The following is a 26,050-nucleotide window of genomic DNA, read 5'->3' on the forward strand; positions in this document are numbered from 1 at the left end:
AGTATATGATAGTCATTCAGTTCATGTTTAAATAGTTAATATTGGCTGATATTTAAACTCAATGCTGGCAATATATTGCATGGAGGGACTATAATTCGTTACCTTCAAAACTGGTGCAAGAATATCATCAGGATACGTGTCTTTGAAAGCACCTCGTTTCGCCTTACAAAGCGGACTGCGGTATGCTCTGCAGGGTACCAGAATGCAGCATTATAAATAATTCTTGTGTAATATGAGAATTCAAAGCATTTATTAGATAAATCATGACAAAAACTTACGCTACGATGACAACATCATCCCCAAAAGCACTAGTCCTATGATAAGAAGCAGAATCTCCAGCAGCACAATTAGACGCCTGTAACAACCATGGCAACACCAACAGTTTAAAAAAACAGTTAATCAAACAAACAATATAGTAAACAAGGAGAATAGCACTAGTCAGAAGATGAATTAGATAGGGCCTATTCTACTTAATGACCAGAACGTTATTTCAGGAAGACGGGAACTAAAAAAGATAAGATTATGTCAAGGGAAATCGGAGGAAATGAGAAAAGAATAGTAGAGCATAGTTATCGACTTCTGATAACTAGGAAATATAAGAGATTTCAAGGCTAATATTAACTGGAGGAAAACTCGATGTAATTCAGGCAAAACACTAGCGGGCAGTACACTAATTATTTATCAAGTGCGTCCTCACAGTGAATCAGTTGATAAGGTGATAGTACTTCCAGAAGAAGAGTAAGATCTATATGAGGAATACAAAGATCGGTTCCTCAAGCCCTTGTGACATACGGAGTAGTTTGCTTTCTTTCGGAACCAATCACATTTCCCAAAGAATTGAAACATCATCAACATACACACTCTGCCCTAGTGAGTTTCTATTTATGCTCCAATGATAAAATATACTCTCTCCGTCTCAATCATTTGTTTACCTTTTAAATTGATTGCGAGGGGTATTTTAATCAAGGGTAAACAAATGATCAGGATGAAGGGAGTATTCCATAGTAGTATAGTAAACAAAATAATTGGGTAGTTCCATAACTAAAGTTCCTAGTTTCTACCAAGTTCACTCATATTCTGCTACACCTCACAATATTTCCTTGTAATCTCACCAAGAAAAAGGGAATTTAGAGGGTCCAGATGTACGCAGTCTAAACGAGACGCAATTTCGGAAAGACACTCGTTTTTTAAGACCCGAATAAATCACAAATTCTCCAACGTATATGTACTAAGAAAGCAATTTCCAAGTTTCCCTGAATCAAATAATATACAATCAATCACCTAAAACTACGAAATTTCGATTAGATTAGCTAAAATCCAAATCCCAACTCCCAAAAATACAAACACTTCAAATCAAACAAAACCCAAAACCTCAAATCTCAATTCCTTCAACATATTACTAAAAACAAATCACATCAACACATAAAAATCCAATCTTTCCATCATAATCCAATGATTTAACCCAAATAAAACACACCCAACAATCAAAATCAATAAAGATCACAACTTTAACACACATAATAATAACAATAATAAATAATTCATAAATTTTAAAAGGGTTTGAAGATTGACATACAGAGAGGAAAGCTTCGAAACTGTGATCAGATGAAGATGGTGGACGAAGATGATCTAACAAAACTTTTTGCCTATTAATTGCTCTTTCCATAATTTCTGAAATTGCTTAAGAATTTGATCAAAGAAATTAAATTGATTATAGAGGTGAGGAAAATTAATGGATGAGGATGAGAGGATGACGATGGTATATGGGATTTTTATAGTGAGTATGTATGTAGCATTTCGATGTAAAAGACGGATACGTAATCTGAACGTAACAATAATGTACAACTAGTCAACTGACCTATCGATTACACTGATACAATATACACGACTAATTTTTTTTATTTTTTTTTTTTGTTTATGTAAGGTAAGAAAAACGACTACTAATTTTTGTTGGTACCTAATCCGTGTTCCTTTTTTCCGAAATTTTATGACCGTGGTTGAGAACAGTTCAGAGACTATACATCTGAGATACTACTTCTTATTATTTATTTTCTGAGTTTTATTTTAAAGTTTTTGAGTTCTGCTTTAGCATAAAGTTTTTGAGCACATCTACTAAAACATTACACTTAAAAAATATAATATTGCTCAAAAACTATATTTATAAATGGTAATATGCTCAGAAAAAATGTGTATATGCTCACAAACTACAAGATCTGAGGTACTACTTCAGATGCGTAATCTTTTTTTCTCGGTTGAGAATTATTGTGGATTTGATTCAATTTGTAATTTAAATTGAAATGATACTCTCACTCATTTAAATCAAAAGTAACTCTTGTTTTATTACATTTGTCCATGCACGTTTTGTAACGTAAATATCTATAGTTATACATTATTAAAAATTATAAAAATTTGATATTCTTTTATAGTATTTATGACGACAAATCAAACCAGACTCACATGACTATATTTTTTCTTATAAATTAAGACTAATATCAAAGATTTCATACAACCATGAGTAGTGCCAATAAATAAGTGTTATCTTGATTTGGATGGGAGGAAATATATTTTAAATTTTCGACTGCTAAAAAAATTTGGGTTGAGAATTACATATAAGAGCGTTTTCCAAAATTACCACAAAACCATATCCCACGGAGACCACCCGCACCACGTTAGTGTGAGATGGCAACCGGACTTGCGTTACTCCTTTCCCTAACCGCCACTTGACTATCACCGCACTTAGTGGTGGAGCGAGAAGGGTGTAGCAGTGGCGCTTACCCCTTCTGGCATTTGAAAATTTCGAATTTTTTGAGGTTCCCTTATAATATTATCATTTAGTCTCCACTGAAAATTTCCGCCTCCTCTAACTTAAAATCCACACTCCGCCACTGACCATACTAGCAAAGCAAACGTTAGCTTGATAAAACAAACAAAATGCTAAAAAAAACATACGAAAATACTCATTTGACCAATAACTACTTAATTTAAAAATCAAATACCTCAACTTCGTTGAATATAATCCGTAAGAAATATGCTGGAGTTGAGAGGTAATATTGTTTGTAATAGATAAAATTAAGTTTTTACTTAATAATTTAGACACCTCTAATATTAAGGCTCGTTTGGTTTCCCATTGGATTACAACTCCACAAGAATATCAAATTCATGGGAATTATGTTCTCACATGAAATTCATGGAATTTTAGCAAATCCGTTTGGTTGCCTATATAGAAATTCAACTCCGCATAAGTTTATAATTACCTAGGGGGTTAGGTAAAACTCCTTGAAATATTGTAATTCATGAGATTTTTTAACTTTCATGATTTACAAAGGGCAACCAAACGAGCCCTTAATACTTTGGTGTCAAATGGGAAAACATAGAGCAATCCGATTAAAAACGGTGATTCAAACGCGAGTCCTATATTCTACCGTAATTCCGCATCAACCAAAAAAACTACAACATATTCTCTCTTTATATATATATATACACCTAATTTCATGAAAACGGTGTCATATACTCCATATATAAATAAAAATCTTCAAATTAAGCTAATACGAATCATAAGTTATCCTACAACTTTTTTTAGGAAAAAATTTGAAAATTGAAATAGTTGAAATTAATACTCTGTATTTAGGTTAGGTGTAGACCACGAATATTCTTACCGAAAATTGTCTGAATTGAACTTATCTAAACTGAACTGAACCGAAATAATAATAAAAAGATAATAATAATAATAATAATAATAATAATAATAATAATAATAATAATAATAATAACAATACCAATAATAATAATAATAATAAATAGTATAATAACAATAATAATAATAAATATTATAATAATATAATTCATTAATAATAATAATAATCTAATAAGATATATAAAAAATAAAATAGTAATATAATATAATAAATATAGTGGTATTAGTAATAATAATAACAATAATAATAATAACAATAAATATTATAATAATATTATTCATTAATAATAATAATATATTAATATAATATAATAATCTAATAAGATATATAAAAAATAAAACAGTAATTTAATAATAAATATAATAATAATATAACAATAATAATAATAATAATAAATATTTCTTCCATTCAACTCCACCCTACCACTTTCAATTTTCTACACTATTCACAAATCAACTTTAATTTCCATTTTATCTCAATACATAAGTGAAAATATATTTATGTGGGATCTTGTTTAATTCGTCTTTACGAGTACATTAAAAATATCTAACTTTTATAATTTTTGAAAATACGTAGCTTACGATATTTACCGCGTAAAATACGCGTTGACAAACGTGATAAAAGAAAGCGGTAGATTGGAGTTGAATGGAAGAAGTATCTATACTACTAATATTCTCATTAATCATAATGATGTAATAATAAGTAAATATATTAAATATAAATATAATAATATAAACAATACGAATTAATTAATAATAAATATAATAGTAATATAATAAATATAAAATAATATAATAATAATAATAACAATAGTAAATAAATTTATATAATAGTAATGATAATTGATAATAATAAGAATATAAAATAAGAATAGTAATATTAATGTTGAAATAAACTAATTTGAACTAAACTGAATTGAATTGAACTTAATGGACCTGGACTGAACTGAACTGAACTAAACTAAACTATACTTAATGAAGAGTTGAACTGAACTGAACTGAACTTATTAACTCTAAAATTAAGCCCAAAAGAACCGGATTTTAATGGAGGTCGAAATTGTATTAGGAAAAGGAAAGTAAACACTCGAGACCAAACATAGTGAAGGAACTAAACATAAACGCTTGTTGTGCTTACTTCAATTGACAACATAATATTCTTAAAACATGATACGAAAGTTGCGCGGAAGCGGTTTAATAGAATAATGAACAATAATGAAAAAGGGATATTTGCTTCGAAATCTGCCAAGAAATCGAAACAATGGCATATTTGCTCGAATTAGACCTATAATTCGAACAATGGTGAACTATAATCAAGACCTATTGATTATAACTCGGGTTAAAGTTTGAAAACGCGTCAAACAATAAAAATTTTGGAACGAACGCGTCGAACCGATGTTTACAACTATAAACGAAAAACTCACTGTTTTTATCCAATAACTCAATTGATATGAAAATAACATACAACGACCTCTAGCTATTTATACTAGAAAATAAACGACCTAGTGCTGCCTTACTTCACAAGTTAATATTTTCCTAAAACCCGACTTATACAATTACCGTATTCTATTATTCTGAAACTAGGAAATAAATAAACTAGTAATAATCTAATTAGGAAATAAACTAGTTCTATGGTTTTTAGGAAACCTTTATTAAACTCCTAATTAAAATATCAGCAATAAAAATTATAGTATTTCTCCTAAATCGAGCTAACCATTAAACCCCCTTTGAAAGGAATTGTCCTCAATTCATGTAACTTAAAATCGTCAGGATAAAAAATGAACACACCTTTGATGCCAAGCCTCATCTCGTTCATTCCTCTTAATTTCAGCATCCTCTTGTGCCATAACTGCATGTGCCTACCACCCCTCCTCCCTCCATGCACAAGTCTTGAAAATTCTCTATCAGCCTGATTGTTATGAATCGTTTTGATAACAGATTCAACTTGAAAGAACAACTTCTCAACACTTCTATCATGCTCCTCTATTTGAAAATCAACCATACTAAAATTAACCAAGTCCTTAATCTCAATAAAGTACCATGCCTCCTCATGATCATTCATCAAAGAGAGGAGGTGATGTCGGATCAAACTTAACATTCTCCTCGTAGGTGCTTTGACTTGAGAATACTCCCGACATGTCTTCTTTTTTTTACCCCTTTTTTTTCAGTTTTTTTTTTCGAGGATGAACAGTACCACGCGTGAATAGTAACTTCTTTTTGTTTTTGTTTTTGGTAACCGTCACGCCTTTTTGAAAACCCAAATGAACAATATTGAGTCGTCTGTCGTCAATTAAGCAAAACGCAATTAACAACATACTTATGACAAATTCCAGGAGCGCGAAAGAATAAAGAATCATTGCCTTAAGATGATGTTGAATTAATTCTATAGGTATTATGTTTTCAGCATTCATCAATTCCAGTATCTTCTCGGGTACCGCCTCTGCAAGTAAATATTAAGTTATATAGCAGAATCCATCCAAAGTGGAAAACATACATAGAATACATACATAGATAGATACATACCATCAAGACCCCCGAGCTGAGAGACGACTTGATCAGACAGGGATACAATTTCCATGGAAACCTAGAAGTATATTTTTTCCTCTTAAGAACAAAGGACGAAATATTATCTATATCGTCAAAAGTTTGAGGTCTAAGTATAAACGAAGACGCTCCAAGATCCATCCCCATGTGTCACTAGCCTCATATCCATATAGCTCGACATCACTGCACCAAAAATAAACAAAACAAAATCAAGTAAGTAGCTACATACATACTCCTCTAGTATTCATCCTCCAAAATCAAGTAGATACCAACTGACAAGAAGAATCAACAGTTTTGAGAGCTTACTAATAACAAGCACATCCTTGAGTCCGACAAGTTGAAACAGCGTAGCTTTATCCATGGCCTTCATGTGTATGTTGCAAATGACAAAATCGATATACTTGTTTTCTTGTTTCAAACAAGCTCAAGTCGACCGGGTACACTACATGAGTGTACTACAATAATAAAACCACAAATAAGTAAGTAGTAGACAAAATTAGCAACAAAGCATACAAGTGAATAATAAGGTAAAAGTGAAGCAAATTATCAAGTCATAATCAAACAAGGAGACCAATATGACCGATCCTAAAAAAAATGCGAGGAAGAAATTTCGATGATTTCATAATGACATTGGTAAGTAGTCAAGTATTATTATTAAATGAAATACCCGGTAGCAAACATTCTTAGTTTAAATAAATCAAATATCATATACGTATAACTTAAAACAAACAAATTGCAATGCAATAAACCCGTAGAGAATAAATACTTGGATTTTGTTAGGATTTATTAGAAAATTGAACCTAAATTTATGGACAGGGTCATATTCATGTTTCGAAAGGGAAAATCACAGTGTAGTACTAATCCATGGACTTGATTCCTTGGAACGAATTATCATTTAACAAAATCATCCAAAGTCGCGACAACGGCTACAGGTACGAGAAGTTATATAGAACATTAAAAGTTAAAACTTTGTCAAATCAACAGACGCTCAAGGAATTCAAAATGACACAGAAAAATCAACAATTCCCCAAAACTAATCAAACGAATAATAGGATGATGAAAATTTCTACTAACAACAACAAAAAAATAAATAAATAAACAAAAGAATAATAATAATAATAATTGAGAAACAAATAAAAAAAAAGGGGTAAAAGAAAGAAAGAAATAGACCTAGGCATCCGGATTTGAGGAAGAGATGACGAAGATCCTCGAATTTGGGATTAGGATCATCAATAATAAAAACGCTCCATCCAACCCTAGTCAATAATGGATGTTTATTATTATTATTGGCTTCATTTCCCAAATTAAGCCTTCTAACCTCAGCATTCATACCAGAAACACTATCACCATCATCATTACTAGGGCTTCCCTTCCTCTTAGGATCCATACCAGTAACGCCAACACAACTTCTCTGCATCTGCTTTCTCGAACGACCCACCCCTCTCTCTCTCTCTCTCTCTCTCTCTCTCTCTCTCTCTCTCTCTCTCTCTCTCTCTCTCTCTCGCTCTCTTCGCAACTACCGTTCCAGAATCATCTATCTATCAATTTCTATTTTTTTTTGGGTTATTCTACGCGGTAACCCTGTGTTTTTTTGAATTCTAGCTGGTAACCCTTCATTTTTCAACCACCCACATGGTAACCCTGAACTTATCAAAAAAAGTTCTCCGTGACCCCCAACTTTTATTCCGTTAAAAAACTCCGTTAATTTGCATGTTTATTGGGACTTGGGCTTGTTTTTTAGAGTTCAAATGCTTAAATGGCCAACTAACTATGGTCTTCTCAACTCAATTAAATAAATATACCCCAAATTTTCCTAACAAATAATTATATTCTAGGTGTGGTAAGACTTAAGCGTATAATTCATAATCTTTTTATTATCATTATTATTATTATCATCATTTTTATTGTTTAACAAAGAATATTAAAGTAGTAAAAATACCGATCCACATCTTACCTTTGTTTTTTTTTATAAAAATAATAATAATATAATATCAATTATAATCTAATATAATTTATAACAAAAACAAAAGTAAGATGTGTTTCAATATATTTACTACTTTAATATTCTTTGTTAAGCAATAAAAATGATGATAATAATAAGAATGATAATAAAAATGTTATGAATTATACTCTTAACACACCTATAATATAATTATTTGTTAGCAAAATTCGTGGTTTATTTATTTTAATTGAGTTGAGAAAACCATAGTTACTTGGTCATTTAAGCATTTGAAGTGTAAAAGACAAGCCCAAGTCTGGATAAACATTCAAACTAACGCAGTTTTTTAACGGAATAAAAGTTGAAGGTCATGGAGAACCTTTTTTCATAAGTTCGGGGGTTACCATGTGGGTAGTTGAAAACGAAGGGTTACTAGCTAGAATTTGAAAAACACAAAGTTTACTACGTAGAATAACCCTTTTTTTCATATATTTGTGATACCATCCTACAATTTGGGCCTTTTGGACCCTTTTTCTGTCTCGGGCCGTTTAATCGTCTTGACCTTTATAAAGTCCGTTCCAATTAAATGCAACTTTGGATTAAATCGGACCCGCTTGTCAGTAAATTATCCAATCTACTAGACATCGTCGACAAATTACTAAATATAATCGACATTTTGTAATGACATTCCTAACTTACCCCTCACCCTATCAACCCCAATTTAAAAAAATAACAAAAAAAAATAACATAAGGTCAGAGATGTAGTCTAAATATTTTCTTAAGGAGAATTAGTTTCACTCTAAATAAACTTAAGGTCGGAGATGTGGTCGCCGGAGTCTCGGCCGACGTCGCTGAAGTCGTCGGAGATAATGTGTCGGTGCCATGGCTGCGCCGGCTCTAGACACAAATTAATGCGTTTTTGTTACTCGATTTTCGCATTAGGCTGGTTTATCGCATAGAAACCATCAAATGTCCTTTATTTCTCCTCGATATTTGTGTACCTGCTTTATCTAAGCCGAGAAAGACTCTGTGCAATTTCTATCCATTTTTGTTACGGGGTCCCGAAATCCCAAAAAACGTGTATTGATTCAATTTGAGCCAGTCGGGAGGTCTTTCCGGCTCGTGTTTCTTTTCCATCTAGTTTTTCAACCAAGTGTCCAAAATCACTACAGGACATACCCTATGCGATTTCACCCGCAGATAACTAGTATTAATGCTTTTTTTCACTATTATCCGATTTTCTCCTAAGGCTCGTTTATCGTATACCAAAATCATCAAATGTCCTATGTTGCTGCTCATAATTTGTGTAGCTGCTTTATCTGACCCGAGAAAGGCTCCGTGCAATTTTTGTCCATTTTTATTTTGTGACTCCGGAATCCCGAAAAACGTGTATTATATACTTCAATTTGAGCCGTTCGGGAGGTCGTACTAGCTCACGTTTCTTTTTCTTCCGGTTTTTCAATAAAGTGTCTAGAGTCTCTACAGGACTTCGATCACCTATTTGATTTCAGCCACAAATAACTAGTATTAATGCATTTTTCACTATTATTCGATTTTCGCATAAGGCCGATTTATCGCATATTAAAATTGTCAAATATCCTTTGTTGTTCCTCAAAATTTGTGTAGCTGCTTTATCTGAACCAAAAAAGCTTCCGTGCAATTTTCTGGTCATTTTTTATTCGGGATCCCGAAATCCCGAAAAGCGTGTATTATACACTTTAAATTGAGCCGCTCGGGAGGTCGTAATGAGTCACGTTTCTTTTTATTCCGGTTTTTCAACCAAATGTCTAGAGTCGCTTCAGGACTTGCTCTATTCTATTTCAGCCCAAAATAACTAGTATTAATGCATTTTTCACTATTATCTGATTTACACCTAAGGCTTGTTTATCGCATATCGACACCATCAAATGTCTTTTGTTGCTCCTCAAAATATTTATAGCTGCTTTATCTGACCCGAGAAAGCTTCCGTGCCATTTCTGGTCATTTTTGTTTTGGGACCCTGGAATCCAAACAACCGTTTATTATACATTTCAATTTGAGTCGTTCGAAAGGTCGTACCGACTCACGTTTCTTTTTCTTCTAGTTTTTCAACAAAGTGTCCAGAGTCGCTTCAGGACTTGCCCTATTCGATTTCAGTACAAAAAAATAGTAAATGCATTTTTCACTATTATCCGATTTTCGCCTAAGGCATCATCAAATGTTCTTTGATTTCTATGAACTAATTGTAATGTAAATAAATGATGTAATCAATAATATTAAACGAGTTTAGGAATCAAGTTCACTGGGTAATAATTATCCGAGGGGTATGATTTAACTAATTAACACATCAAATTTTGCTATTTAAGGTCATATGACCAGTCGATTCTAATATGCCCTTTAGATCTATCCATAACATGTGGTCACACCATTACGTTAGTCTATTCAATTATCGCAGCCTATATTAGTCTTAACCCAGTCGGTGAAGATCCTAATTTGCAAAACTAAAAATACAATTGATGTAATATCAAACATTATTGGTATGTGTTGCGTCATCTAAGTGAGCTTCTGTATTGGGGAAAGTAGGGATGACAATGGATAGGATCTGGATAGGATCCTATATATAAGATCCAGATCCATATCCTTATGTCATATGGTGGATCCAAATCCAATCCATATCCACAGGGTCTGCAATTCTCAGATCCATATCCAGATCCTTAGGATATGGACTGGATCTGGATCTATCCCATATCCATTTTATGGTAAAAAAATTATTTTTTAAATATTAAAAGTGTTATTTTTTTAGGTTATACTACAACTTAACATACTACTTTTTTATATTAGAGTACAAAAGCTAAAAATAAAGTTAAAGATACCGAAATAAGGTTTCATAAATATAAAATACAGTAGCGATAACAAATAATTTTTGCAATTGAAAAATGTTAAAGAGAAAGAAATCATAACTTATTATATGAAAAAACTTTAAGAAATGAATATATAATTTTACTATTTCTTTAACTCTTTTGTTAAATTTCATTTTAAAATTGAATAAAAATGGATCCAGGGTAGGATCTGGATCTCAACCATATGGATTCATATCCAGATCCGTTTTTATGCATATGGATCCGATCCATATTCATATCCACTGGATCCAAAATATTGAGATCCAGATCCAACCCTTTGGATCCAGATCTCAGGATGCGGACAGGATCCGGATCCATTGTCATCCCTAGGGGCAAGGTGTAGCGATATACTGCTAAAAGCTAACTCGAACAACCATGTGGCACGAAAGTAGTCTTGGAATGTCAATGAGTTTGTGCTGGCAACCTGAGCTCATTCCAATTAAATCGCTCTAGATGGTCTCCGATGACCAAAGGTGAAGGTTACAATACACGTTAGAGACTTCTTCTCAAGGCACTATGTCAGAAGCAATTGAAAATCGTCTGAATGCGTCCTAAAGTAGTAATTTTGTAGAGGTGGTCGCAATTAATGACTCCATAGTCCATATTATACTAGTAGGTGTACTCAGTTAATTGATGCACTTTTGCGGCACAAAAATAGTCCTTAAATGTCTGTTAGTGTTAAAAACATTCTCATAATAGGATAGGGGTAACCACCGGTCACCTAATTGTTCACTAATGCATATCTCATCCATGATCAATGGTGTGTAATTTTAAAATAAATAATTTAACCACATAATTCGAACTTGAGCATTATTGAAGTACGTAATTATCTCCTTAGCAACTGTAGATTATCTTCCTGTAATGCAGGTGTATCTGTATCTTGGTTACAACATATCTTTCCATGGCAAAATTTCCGTCCATATTTATTTCCTTCACACGAGGAGTCGTTTCAACAGCCTTTCGGCTTATGGCATGAATAAGATTACCAATCAGGAAAAGAAAGTTTAGTTCTCTGAATAACCCTGTGTTTCTTTGTGACAGGTCACATCTACTGATCTCTTGGGACACTGTCCCTTATACTAAGGGAAGTCCCATTTCAAAATCAGAACTTTGAAGGCTGCTAACCTTGCTGTTGCTACTGAGTACTGATATATACTTATAGTTACTGCTCCTCATAAATCGATCCTCAGCATTTAGTCTGAGGATCACTGTCTCTTTAGATCATCATTTTCTAGACAATAAAGCTTGCTACTGACCTTGTTGTTGCTACTGAGTACTTATGTACTCTTATAGTAGCCGTTCTTTTCATAAAACCGATCCTCGGCTTTTAGTTCGAGGATCACTGTGTCTTTAGATCATTTTATAGACAATAAAGCTTTAATAATGAGCTTCTTTTCGTTGTTTTTTTATATATGTATTTTTTATTTATAATTGTATTGTACTAGGGTTTTGGCATTATTTTATAAAAATGTAACTTGCATTATCAGCTTTTGTGGACAGCGGGCCGCCCACGGGGGCGCTTGGTGAGAAGCGAAACAAGCGTTTGCATTTTGTATGGAGTCGCCACCAATTTTTATGGGAAATTGGAACCGTTCGAATACCTCGTGTCATGTCAAGACACAAAGTAGTGACATGAACACTAAGCAATCGTTACCCTTAGCATTCTATGTCTAGAATGACTCTCGTGGATGCCAATGAACACGGGTGCTCACGGAGATCTGGAGTAAGGGGTGAGGGTACGTATTAGGAAGCTCTTTTGATCGAACACCTAATCCCGCCCGCCTCGATAGCGGCCTCTACTAATGATTAGGGAAGTTGTCTATACTCGATATATCGTCGGTTATATGCATGCAATGCAACATCCATAGATTAATCCTAACATGTGAGAATTAACTAAGTCGGTTGACACGTAATTAGCAAACAATTGGGTCGAAGTAGGATTTAATATTGATTTACATGTGAAAACATACAAACAATAGAAGAAATACAATAATTATAAATTACAATAATGAAAATTACATTAATTACATGGGAATAGGCGATTTATGTCGAAAATACCTTTAAAACGGATGATTTGAGAAAAAGAATAAAAGAAATAAAAGAAATAAATAAATAAATTAACGAACAGGAATTAGCGTGATAATACGAATATTAGTTAATTAATTACGTAGTCTAAACAAACTAGGTCGAAGCAGAAACGGAATTCAGAGACAGAGCTCAACTGGGAACAAAGAAGAGATCGCGCCCTTTGGAAGAGGCGCAGCAATTCTTTTCTGTTTCAAGGGTGAGTGGCCGTGATTTGTAGCGGAAGCAGATCGTTAATGTTAATTGTTAATTTTAATGGATCGATTGATGATATTACTCGGATGGAAGTGATTAATATGTTAATTACATGCGAATGATGGTCATAAAAGCGATGAACACGAATGATACGAAAGCAAACGAATTAATTACATGATTAATGATCGATAAATGAATTAAACTAACTAAACAAATTATTTAGACTAAATATGACAAATTAGTGACGAATTAACAATGAATATGGATGCAAATATATCAAAGGTAAATTCCAGAAACTCAATATTGATGAAATTGAATCTCTAAAACCCAGATTGAATATTAATGACGAAAACCCGCAAATATTGATTACTTGAGATTTAAGTCGGATTTATGATGATTAGATATGTGAATGAATGATGAATTATGTACATACAATATACATGTGAATATTAAACTACTGTGAACGAAGAATCAGTCGAACAAACAAAATAAATAAAACAAGAAACGAATTACGAGGATTTAAGAAGAAGAAAAGAAGCAGAATCTGCGGCCCCTCACGAAGAGGCGCAGCAGAACTGCGCTCCTTCAAGAGGCGCAGCGATTCTTGCGTCTTTCTCGACGTCTGTCTACTGGAAATCCGCAAAAACAGGTTTTAAAGAAGGGTTTTAGAAATCGGTTTTAACGGTGTTTTCGACATAAACCTTACATTAATGATACGATAAAATAAAATACAATAAATAAATAGGATTATACACCCTTAGACTTACATGTTGACGGAACGAGATGAACTAAGTATCGACTAGTGAATGCTCGACGCGAATGCAAAGAGAGTGCCCTCGTAAGAGGAAAACGATTGATTAATTAAATTGATTAGATTGATTATTGTGTAGTTGGTCAAATTGGTCGGTCATGCAACGGAGAGGCTGGTACCCGGAAAGATCCGAGCTTACGTGGTCGGAAGTCCAAGCACGTAGGCGCCAATTAGTAAGAACAAAGTCTAGAATGCAAAGGGAGAAGAGAAGGGCGGACCCTCGCGTGAGAAATATGAGGAGCCAAGGCTCCTATTTATACTAATCACGTGAAGGAATAGGGTTTCAGAGACTCTTTGGAAGTGAATCTCGGAAAGATATAAAAAAGATACGTAAATCATGCAAAGAAGGGCCTGGGAAGAGGCGCAAAGCCCATCTGCGTCCCTTGGAAGAGGCGCAAAGACTGCTGCGTCTATTCCCGAGGAGGTTTCCTCTTTGAAGAAAGATTTCCGCGTTTGAGTTATGGTAGGACGGAAATAATTCGATTATCTTGTGAATATTACGGGATATTATTTGCCAAAAGATAAAATTTGTGAAATATGGAATAGAAATATCCGGAACATTCCAGAACATTCTGACTCGGGATTTAACGATTATCGAGAAAATGGAGACGGTTTTTGACCGGACTCGAATGTACTCTAATTATGCCAAAACGACCGTATCCGGACGTAGATGACAACTAAGAGGTTGACATTAATATTTGAACAAACACTTGACGATAATCTTACGAACTGTCACAAATCGTTCCGCGAATCAAACATGCGGCCCAATCATCACCGGGTGGTTTGCGGGAGGTGCAGAAACGAGGTGTCTACAGAGCCCCCACTTTGACTGAGGCTTGGACAAGGCGAAAGTCAAAGTATAGCCATCAGGTCAATCGAAGATTACAACCTGACGACTATGGCGACGCGAGGCGGTTCAAGGGGTCGAACCAAGGACTGTCGTCGGGAACATTTTAGAGTCGTCGACTATCGGGAGGGTCGTTTAAAGTCCATTAGACTACGTAAGGAAGCTTGACCATAAGAAGAGACCATACCTGAGACTTCTTCTCGAGATGCTTTCGGAAATGCGTAGGAGCTAAGGTTGAGCGTGGGAGCTAAGGGTAAGACCTAAAGGGTATATAAGGATTATGCTAGGGTATGGGGCCCTAAAGGAAAGCATTGACGGGAAGGAGGCCTAACAATAAGATCAACTTAAGGGTGGCTAAGGTTTGGATATAGAAACTTCCGGGGAACGACACCCTGTCGAACTCCGCGGGGAAACACAAAATATAGTGAAAGCAGCAGGACGTCGGTAGAAACTGCTGGGGAACCCGCTTGCGTCGGTCTCAAGCGAACTCTGGCAAAACTTGAGGTTGAATCTGCTTGCGTCGGTCTCAAGCGAACTCTTGTAAAACTTGAGGTTGAATCTGCTTGCGTCGGTCTCAAGCGAACTCTTGTTGGGGAATATATTGACGACTAGGAACATCTTGATCGTCGTGACAGAAATCCTGAGTGAGCAGTACTGCAAAATACTACTGCGCCGGGTAAAATAATTTGAGCAATACTGCAAAATACTGCTGCGCGGATAAAATGCGGACCGGAACGAAAGAAAATCATCGAAACGGGCCAAAAGAATATAATAGCGTTGAAGAAGAGGCGCACCAAAGATGGGCCCACAAATAACGAACTCATAACGAATTTTTGAAAATTCGTATGGAGGGAACGCGAGGAAGAGGCACAGCAAGAGCTGCGTCTCTTGGAAGAGCGCGGCCTTTCCGCGTCCTTTCCCCAATTTGGCTATTTCCGCGTAAAAACGCGAAATCAGAAGGGTTTTATTCATTATTTCGAAACACATTTTCTTCAATTTCTCTCTCAAATCTTCACCATTTCCGTCGAGGTTTGATTCAAAAGCTTGCTTGAAATATGACTAATCGAGGTATGTGTCTTAATCTTGCATTAATCATCTACATTGGTCGAATTTTGAGCCGCGAGATTTAGGGTTTTCGACCCTTTTGATCGAAAATTTGGGGCTTTTCCCCCAAGTGGATTTGCTTTGCCAAATTGATGCTAGAAATGGATAGTAGGCAATGTTAGGAACATAACCATGTATTTGCTTTGAATTTTCATCGAGTTTTGAGCCCTTGAGCGAATTTTGAGACGGTTTTACAGCTGAACCGTAAATTGCTTCGAAAATAGCCTTAGGATTGTCCATTGGCGATGAAATTTGATATTTGGGACCCTTGGATGATGGGTAAACTTTCTGCCATCTCGAAATTTTAGTTTGTGACAGCTTTTCAGGACACCTTTCTAGGGCATAACCGCCGTTATAGCGAAATGCTGCCGAATTTTCGACTTGAACCCGGAACCAGGCTTTGACTTGGACTTGACTTTGACCCAATTTATCACATGAGCGATTGGATTGGCGGAAATGTGGCCAAAGATGGCCAGAAAGGGCAGTTTTCAGGGCTCTGAAGGCTCGAAAACTCCTTAATCAAAGGCTTGTCGTCATGTGACGCGGCCTAAATTTACTTTAATGTGCAGGTGATGAGGCTTCTACTTCTGGGAGGACTCCCATGGAGATAGACGTTGTTACGGTTGAGGAGGCTTTAGAGCAGGCCCTCACCGCTGCGGTGATGGCTATTGGAGACGAGGCTCACGAGGAGGAGGCCGTCGAGGAGGAGGAGGAGGCCCCGAGACGGGCCAACGTCAGGCGAGGAGGTCGTCACCGAGGGGAGCTCCCACGTGGCCGAGACACGGGAGAGTAGGCACCTTGTGTGGGCTGCAGAGGGTCACCTGTCCTACAGGACGGTGAAGAGCTTGGTAAATAAGAATTCACTACTCATTACCTATTCTCTTTCGTTCTTTTTGTCCAAACTTCTTGCAAATTTCCATTCAAAACTAAAGATGGCTTTGTTTCAAATCATAATAGGAGGCCGGGAACATGAGGTCGTTCTCGGGTTACACGACAGCGATGGAGCACTACGAGCGGCTGTCGGCGGAGGAGAGGGCCATGATCGAGCGTGGAGCGTTTGGTCCTCTGGTTCAGGTCTGGAGGGATATCGTGAAGAGGAAGTTGCGGGCCAACCTTAGCCTGGTCCGTGCTTTCTTGGATCGATTCTGGGATACGACTTCCACGTTTCACCTGCCTTTCGGTGAGGTGGGAGTTACTCTGGAGGATTACGACATGATTTTCAGTCCCGTGTGGGGACCGAGGAGATGGTGTGGCGAGAGCGCTATGAGAGCGGATTCGGCCGAGGCGAGGAGGTTGATCGGCCGGAGCTTGCCCGCCGAAGGCTGTTGCGATCTTAGGGGCTTGGTACCCGCAGTACCTACGTCCGAGACTACTTTGCGGGGAAGACGGCCCTGGTGACGATCGATGGGAGGGAGACTGCTCCTCCTCCTTGTACAGCTGAGCAGAGAGCTCGTCTGTGGCTTTGGTGGTTCTTGTCTTCGATTTACCTCGGAGACAAGGGCGAGAGGCTATCGACGAAGCTTCTTCCCTTTCTTTCTGACCTGAGTTCCCTAGGGCGTTGGGACGGGTCTTTGCTAGTTTGCGGTCCTCATCCGCTTCACGAGGGCCATGGTTCGTCCGGAGTTGATGGAGAAGGGGACTTCTCCTGGCGCCGTCGGACTGGACTCTTGTTGGAGGTATGAACCTTCCTTTAGCCCAAAGTAAATTCTTTTCTTTGTTGAATCACGAAAGATCGTCATTGATTATTTTGTTTTATAGGCATGGGTGTACTCTTACTTCCCGAGTCTCGCGCCCAAGAGGACAGAGCCGCTGGAGAAGGCCTATCCCGTGGTGAGGGATTGGGTGATGTGCCGGACGAAGAGCAAGCGCTCTTCTCACAATGTGTACCGGCGGGATGTGAACGCCCTTCAGCTGAGCAGCGTGAGTATCCCACTCGTATTTATATTTATTATCCTTTGCTTCCACTTGATCATAGGAATGATTTTTGCCTTAACTTATTGCAGTGGGTGCCCAGACCTTGGGCGGAGTACGCTGGAGCGCCTCCTTTTGTCGCTGAGGTCCTTCGACCTAGGAGCTCGAGTCGTTCTTTGTTGTGGACGTCGATGGGTCTGTGTGGTATCCGGGCGAGCGTTTGGCTCGTCGGTGCTCTCGGGCGCGTTGACGGTTCCTATTGACCCTCCGAGGACGATGTTCAGGGAGCCTTCCGAGGCTGAGAGGGAGGCGGACTTGGCTGGTGCCAGTGGCAACGACCTTCTTCTGCCTGGCAAGGACTACTCGGCGTTCCTTTACGGGAGGTTGGCGTACTGGCCAGTAGTGGTGAGGATCCTTCATTTTCTTGATTTTGATTTCGGGAATTACGATGAAAGATCATCGATTAATGAGAGCTATTTGTCTTTGCAGGAGGTTGAGGCGGCGGGCATCGAGCCCCCAGTGTACCCCGAGACCCTTGAGTACACTGACGCAACTGGGAGGACGACGCTCTCCGAGTTGCGTGACTTTGACGTGGCCGTGACGGATCTTTGGCCTAGACGATGGCAAGATCGATTCGGAGGGTGAGCCTCCGGCTTATATACCTTTCGTGTAAGAACACATTTGATTGAACTTTGTTCACTTTTTATCGAGAATTTCTTTTGAAATGCAGGTCGCGCCATCTCGGTTCGTGGCACTTTGGAGGGTGGCCAACCGGCTACGAGCTACCGCCATCGAGGCACTCGTCGGTGGTCGGGGTCGTCAGGTACGAACCTCGTTTGCTTTCTTTTGATTTTTGATTTTCAGTTTCGTTTGAGTTGATTGACATGAGCCAATTTCTTGTTTAGGGTGACCGCGAGCTGGAGCGAGAGTTGGCCCAGTCTCGGGAGGAGACGGCTCGCTTGTCGAGGGAGCTCGAGTTTCGGGATGCCGAGATTGCTGCTCTTATGGCGAGGGTTGCTGAGTTGGAGGGTACCCAGCAGTAGTTCCGCGTAGTTCTGTAGACTTGTACATCTGATTTTGAATGTTTTTGGACTTGTTTGGGGCGTAAGCCCCCAGTTTGCTTGGACTTTGGACTTGGTTTGGGGCGCAAGCCCCCAGTTTGCTTGTACATTTGTATATATGATGGCCTCAGTGCCTTTGCTGCTGGGTTGTGTTGCTTGTACCTGCAGGTTAGCTCTTGAACAGGTTTGGTAGACAACGGTTTACGCCGTCATGCTGCCGAAATTCACATAGAAATCACGCGAAACATACATTTTATGCACATATGGTCTTAATTAGCGCAAAAAAAATTGACCCAAAAGGACAAAAATGCAAAAAAATTGTCGGAAATGACCGGACGGTAGGGAGGGTTACCCCCTAAAAAAAGAAAAAAGAAAAAAACTGTAAGTGTAGAGGTGAAATGTTGAAATTTGTTAAAAAAATGAAAACAAAAGAAAATTATTTCCTAAAAATGAAATTAAAATGAAGTTTATTTCCTAAGAATAAATAAATGAATTAAGGTAATAAAATAAATAAAAAGTGCGATAAAAATGGCGAGGGTGTCGACGTCGCCTCGAAATGCGTGCCCGTGACTTTAGGAAACTTGAAACATGGTAAACTGCTCGTATTTACCAAAATAAAATCCCGTAGGAATAGGAAATTATTCGTAATAGAATTAGGAAAGATCCAAACGCGGAAATCGCAGAAGTGGGACTGGAGAAAAGGCGCAGCATGAGCTGCGTCCCTTTGAATAGGCGCAGCAGGAGCTGCGCCTGTTCCCAAGCCGGTCTATTCTGGCGGTTTTTTGGAAACAACAATTAGTATAAATAGAAACGTCGACGAAGCTTTAAATCATACAATTCTTCCGTCTCTTTTCCGTTAATCCACATAAAAACTCCCAAAATAAATTCTCAAGAGAAAATTGTCATTATGAATACTTTGGAGATCCGCTTGAAGGAATGGACTAATGAATTCTCGAATATTGAGAAGCACGACATGGGTGCTCATAACCTTGGGTCTCTATTGAGTTTGAAACTCATTAAGGTGGTAAAACCGTTCTTGGATGCTTGCCTTGACTACTGGGACCCAAATTGTCATGTTTTCGCGTTCCCAGGTGGTGATATTCGTCCTTTTCCGGAGGAAGTTGCTGCTATTGGTGGGTGGGACCCCGAGCATTTACCCGCCATTCCTTCCACTTCACAAGGGTATAAGAGCAAATTCAGAGACCGCTTGGGACCGACTAGACTTGAGGTGGATCGCTTAGTTACCCCGAAAGGCGTGAGAATCTTTGGACTTTGTAGATCGATTCATCAATGGTGACCCCACCTTGTCTCTTATGTCGCTAGGAGGAGAGCATTTGGCTTTTGTTTGCTGCATGTGTATGTCTTCCATGGACACGTTGATGAAGATTTGCGAGGTGATCCCCGTCTTTTGGGTCTTATCGAACAAATGGAGTGCGCAGAGCCGGCTTGTTTATGCTTAGGGAGATTATCTTGGGTTTGGATAATAGGAAATCCAACCGCGATCCGCCATTTCGGGGAGTCCCGTCATCTTACGGGTAAAAGACACCTTTCTTTTTTTTTTTTTTTTTTTTTTTTTTTTTTTTTTTGGGTGTCTAATACCTGCTTTTGGTAGGTTTGGCTTATGGAACGGCTCCGACTGCTCGAGCCCCCAGTTCATGCACTTTCCTATCATTCCCGTATGATTGCGATGAGGACGCGGTTGTACATGGTGGACTTCACTCGGGTTTGTGACTATTGGAAGAACAAGCTGAAGAATGATGATGGCCCGCTGATTAGGTGGATTGTACCATGGTGGCACCTCAAGTCTGTTACTGGGGTGTCTTCTTTGGATCCTACTAGGTCCGTGCGTATTCCGGGATTGGAGTTCATGGTATGCATCTTTCCGGAAAGATTGATGAGGCAAGTCGGGCTGAAGCAGACTATCCCGAGGCTTGATACTGTTCCGCAGATCTTTTCGTAGCGCTTACCACCGAGAGTCGAAGAGAGTGGGCTATCAAATGGGCCCAAAGGAACATGTGGTTCTTGAGCTTCTCCGCCAATGCTTTGTGGGTGTCGGATTCCTACCTGAGGTGGAGAAAGGCTGCAACTTCGGAAGAACGCGAGAGACTGAGGAAACGCGAGCCTGTTGACTACAAGGTGCGCGAGGGAGAGAAAGAGAAGGAGAAGCATCTGACAGAAGGAGAAGAAGAAGTCTGGATTTTGGTCATTCATCCTTCGAAGAAATCAAAGACTACTCCTGTTGCGGAAATGATGGTTGGCAAGAATGGGAGAGTCAGGCCTCGAGAAAGACCGTTGGTGATTAGGTCTGAAGTGGTGCAAGAGCGTCCGGCTCGAGGTCGTGACAAGAAATATGACAAGAATGACAAGGGCAAGGGGAAGATGGAGGAATAGCCCGAGTCCTTATTTATTATTTGATTATTATTATTATTGTTGTAATAAAAAGGAGGGATTTTTAGAATCCTAGCCTATTCTATTTTTATTATGTATCGTATTATTATTATTAGAAAGCGAATGGAATAAAAAAGATTAAATGGTTATGAAACCGTTGTGATTTTCTTTTATTATTCTTGTCGAATTTCAAATGCAATGCAAATGTCCTTCTATTTACATTTTAGGTATAATGGGTTGAATCCCGTGAAGGATTGCCTACGTATTCACTTAAAAAAGCGAAATCAAACCCTTGCGTGTAGTTCGAGTAAATGTAAAAGAATAATTGTTCGAAGCAAGAGCTTGTAATGAACATAGAAAATAAGCATGAGCTTTTGCTTGTTCTCAAGGTGCGAATTTAGTTTATTTGATGATATGAGGATGACAATCTTGTCAAAATGCAAGAGCATAGTGACACTTAGCTTATTTCAGCTTGGCCAGGGCCGTTTATTTAGTGCCACAAGAGCGACACATGGGTTTACGCGAGGCGCGTTTTTGTCCTATTCTAGGCATAATATCGTTTCAGTTGGTCAAGGTTTGTGGGGTTTGAAAACTCATTCCCGTCTAGGTCTGTGATTCTAACCGCACCCCCTGGGAGTATGGATTTGACTAGATATGGTCCGGCCCAATTAGGTTTGAATTTTCCCCTTGGGTCGACAGGTAAAAGAGCTCTAACCGATTTGAGTACTAAGTCTCCTTCTTTGATGTTTCTTGGCCTAACTCTTTTGTTGAAAGCTCGTTTGATACGTGCTTGGTATGTTTGGACATTATGTAAGGCGCGTAGCCTACGTTCATCCAGGAGGATGAGTTCTTCATATCTATCCCTCTTCCAATCGGCTTCAGGGATTTGGCTTTCGAGTAGAATACGCAAGGATGGTATTTCTAGCTCGACTGGTTGTACGGCCTCCATGCCGTAGGTCAAATAGAAAGGAGTAGCTCCAGTGGGTGTCCTAACTGATGTACGGTATCTCCATAAAGCAAAGGGTATCTTGCTTGGCCAATCTCTGTAGTTGTCGGTCATTTTCTTGAGAATTGTGACAACGTTTTTGTTTGCCGCCTCTACCGCGCCGTTAGTCTGTGGTCTGTAGGGCGAAGAGTGATGATGCTTAATCTTATATTTGGCTAGCAATTGCTCGGTTTCGGCTTGGAAGTGTGACCCATTATCACTGATGATCTCATGTGGGCAACCATATCGACAAATGATGTTGTTTTGTATGAACTTTGCCACATTTTTGTAGCCGTAAGAGCGAGTGTAGGAAGCCGCTTCTACCCACTTGGTGAAATAGTCAATTGCTACTAGAATGAAACAGTGACCTCCTGTTCCTATTTGGGGTTATCTTCCCGATTATATCAATTCCCCATGCGGAAAATGGCCAAGGAGATGTCATCGTGTATAGCAACGAAGGAGGGACATGTTGTACATTTCCGAAGATTTGGCAATTATGGCAATGTCTCACGTATTTGATGCAATCAGATTCCATGGTGGTCCAATAATACCCTAAACGTGTGATTTTCTTTGCCATCATAGGCCCACTCATGTGGGGACCACATTCGCCGTCGTGGACTTCTTCCATCACCTTTTGTGCCTGTGAATGATCAAGGCAACGTAGGACTACACCAAGAGGTGTTCTTTTGTATAACTCTCCTTGCATCAGAATGTATTGGGAAGCTAATAGGCGTATAGCACGTTGTCCCCTTTTGTCCATATCCGGTGGATAGGTACCGTTAAGCTTAAAGTTCAAGATTGCTTGGAACCAGGGTTCCTGTGCGATTTCTTCTTCATCGGTGATTTGGTGGACATAAGCTGGTTCTGACCGTCGTTCGATACACAAAGGCATTTCCACCATGTGATCGGGCATATTTATCAAAGATGCGAGTTTCGCAAGAGCGTCTGCAAACTGATTTTCCTCTCGAGGTAGGTGTAAGTAGGTTACGTGATCGAAGAATTGAGCCACTTGGTCTATCCTAGCCTGATAGGGTGCGAGGCTTTCGCTTCGGATTTTCCAAGATCCTGTAACTTGATTGATGATCAGTGATGAATCCCCATGTACTCGGAGGTTTTTTATGCCTAAGCTTACTGCCGCTTGTAATCCGATGAGACAAGCTTCATACTCTGCAGCGTTGTTTGTCACCTCGAAGTCGAGTTTGACAGCAATCGGTGTATGCTCCCCTTCAGGAGAAATGAGCAACACTCCTATTCCGAATCCTCTTAAATTTGATGCTCCATCAAAGTATAGATCCCAAGAGTCCACGTCTGTTTGAAGTATGTCCTCGTCGGGAAGTGACCAAGTATCTATGGTTTGTGTGTCGTTGATAGGATTCTCTGCGAAGAATTCGGCGACGGCGCGACCTTTTATGACTTTCAGTGGGACATATTTGAGGTCGAATTCTGAGAGCATCAGAGTCCACCTTGCAAGACGTCCGTTGAGGACGGGTTTCTCGAAGAGGTATTTGACTGGATCCATTTTGGAATATATCTTGACGGAGTAGCTAAGCATGTAGTGACGTAGCTTCTTCGTTGCCCACACAAGAGCGAGGCATGTCTTTTCGAGTTGCGAGTATTTGCACTCATATTCCAAGAACTTCTTACTTAGATAGTAAATAGCTCTTTCTTCACTTCCTACAGTTTGAGCCAGCATAGCACCCATGGCAGTTTCAGTTACTGTGAGATATAAACCAAGAGGTTGATCTCGTTGTGGCGGCATGAGCACTGGTGGTTTAGCCAATATCTCCTTGATTCGGCCAAACGCCTTTTGACAATCATCATCCCACATGGTGTGGTCTGTTTTCTTGAGTTTCTTGAAGATAGGCTCGCAAATCATGGTAAGTTTCGATATGAATCGACTTATATATTGTACCTTTCCCAGGAATCCTCTGACTTCTTTTTCTGTTTGAGGTTGCGGCATTTCGATCAGAGCTTTGATTTTCGAGGGATCTATTTCTACACCGCATTGGCTGACGACATATCCCAGGAGCTTTCCGGATGTTACCCCAAATGTGCATTTCTGGGGGTTGAGTCTCATGTTGTACTTTCGTAGCCTTGCGAAGAACTTGCGAAGGTTTGCGATATGTCCTTCTCTTTCTTTGGATTTGACGATCATGTCATCTACATATACCTCAACTTCTTTGTGCATCATGTCATGTAGGAGTGTAGTTGCGGTGCGTTGGTATGTAGCTCCGGCGTTGATCAATCCGAATGGCATTACTGTATAGCAATATGTTCCCCATTGGGTGACGAAAGCGGTCTTGTGCATATCTTCCATAGCCATCTTGATTTGGTTATATCCCGCATATCCATCCATGAAGGATAGTAATGCGTGGTGCAGATTGTCCACCAATATGTCAATGTGAGGTAGAGGGAAGTCATCTTTTGGACTTGCTTTGTTTAAGTCCCTAAAGTCAACACAAACACGGATTCTCCCATCCTTTTTGGGCACAGGTACTATGTTGGCTACCCAGTCAGAGTACTCGGAAACTTTGATGAACCCGGCTTTGAATTGTTTATCCACTTCTTCTTTAATCTTTAGAGCCCATTCTGTTCTCATTCGTCGAAGCTTCTGTTTCACAGGTTTGAAACCCGGCTTAATAGGAATTCTATGTTCGGCGATATCCCTGTCGATCCCTGGCATGTCTTTGTAGGACCAAGCGAAAACGTCTTTGAATTCATTTAGGAGGTCTATGAAATCGGCCCTTTCGGTAGAGCTCAAGGTAGTCCCTATCCTAAGTTCTTTGGGTTCTGATTCGGTTCCTACGTTGATGGGTTTGGTGTCCTCTATTACTGGTCCCCCTTCCCCTTCCTGTAATATTTCTTTGGCTACGTAGGGAGGTATTTCGGTCAAGTCTGGGTCTTGGTCATCCTCAGTATCATCATAAACAGAATTGCACTCGAAAGAACACAGAGAGTAAAGCGGAACCTGATTTATTCATATTAAGATTTGAGTAAAGTTGAAACAAAGAAGCCAACTGATCCATGGTCAGTGGTGGCAAAGGAACGATGGTGGGGCATTTCCCGAACTACTGTGACTACTCGAGGCTAAGCTAGGAGAAACGAAGGGAGTGGGGATGACAACAGGAGTAGACTCTCTAATGACTTCTCTAGACTCCGACTCTGACTCCGACTCCGACTCCGACTCGAACTCGTCGTCTTCTGGTTCTCCTTTGAACATCTCTCCTTCTCCAGTAGTGAGCTTGAAGAGTCTTCCTTGGTTGTTGGTCCATTTGATAGATTTTCTCCATCCTTTCTGCTGCTTTGATGTCGATTTCGTGATCAACGCGGTGGGGTTGAAGCGATCGTCCTGAAGTATCATAGTAATGATCTCATCCTGCGCGGCCCTAATGAATCGGTCCTCTCCAAACAAGAGGCTAACAGCTTGTTCGTCGAAGCAAGGTGCTTGACGGGTTTTGACGGTAGGAACCGTTTCGGGAGGAATGAAGTAGCAATCGTGAAAGATCTCGATTCCGGCTAACTTCCTCTCAAGATAATGCCAAGGTTCGGGAAATCCATGGAAGAGTTCTGAACTTCCTTCTTGAACGAAGTACCCATTTAGAGTGGGGAG

The 26,050-nt window shown here is 39.0% G+C and overlaps 1 protein-coding gene across 2 annotated transcripts in view; it reads right to left on the reverse strand.

Annotated features, from left to right (window-relative positions):
• Window positions 1–26,050, reverse strand: part of LOC141622594 (3-ketoacyl-CoA thiolase 2, peroxisomal) — a 45,521-nt gene that overhangs the window by 3,776 nt on the left and 15,695 nt on the right. Inside the window, exons 1-3 of one of the 2 annotated variants that reach the window (XM_074438618.1) lie at window positions 1,577–1,851; window positions 279–355; window positions 103–187 (exon numbers count right to left, since the gene is read on the reverse strand). In XM_074438618.1, the coding sequence (XP_074294719.1) occupies window positions 103–187; window positions 279–355; window positions 1,577–1,666 (252 nt within the window). In that variant the 5' untranslated portion in view covers window positions 1,667–1,851. Of the gene's footprint in view, window positions 1–102; window positions 188–278; window positions 356–1,576; window positions 1,852–26,050 lie in introns of those variants that run through there. The other variant, XM_074438619.1, reaches the window with a different exon arrangement.

This window comes from Silene latifolia, chromosome X, assembly GCF_048544455.1.
Source record: "Silene latifolia isolate original U9 population chromosome X, ASM4854445v1, whole genome shotgun sequence".
Lineage (NCBI taxonomy): Eukaryota > Viridiplantae > Streptophyta > Magnoliopsida > Caryophyllales > Caryophyllaceae > Silene > Silene latifolia.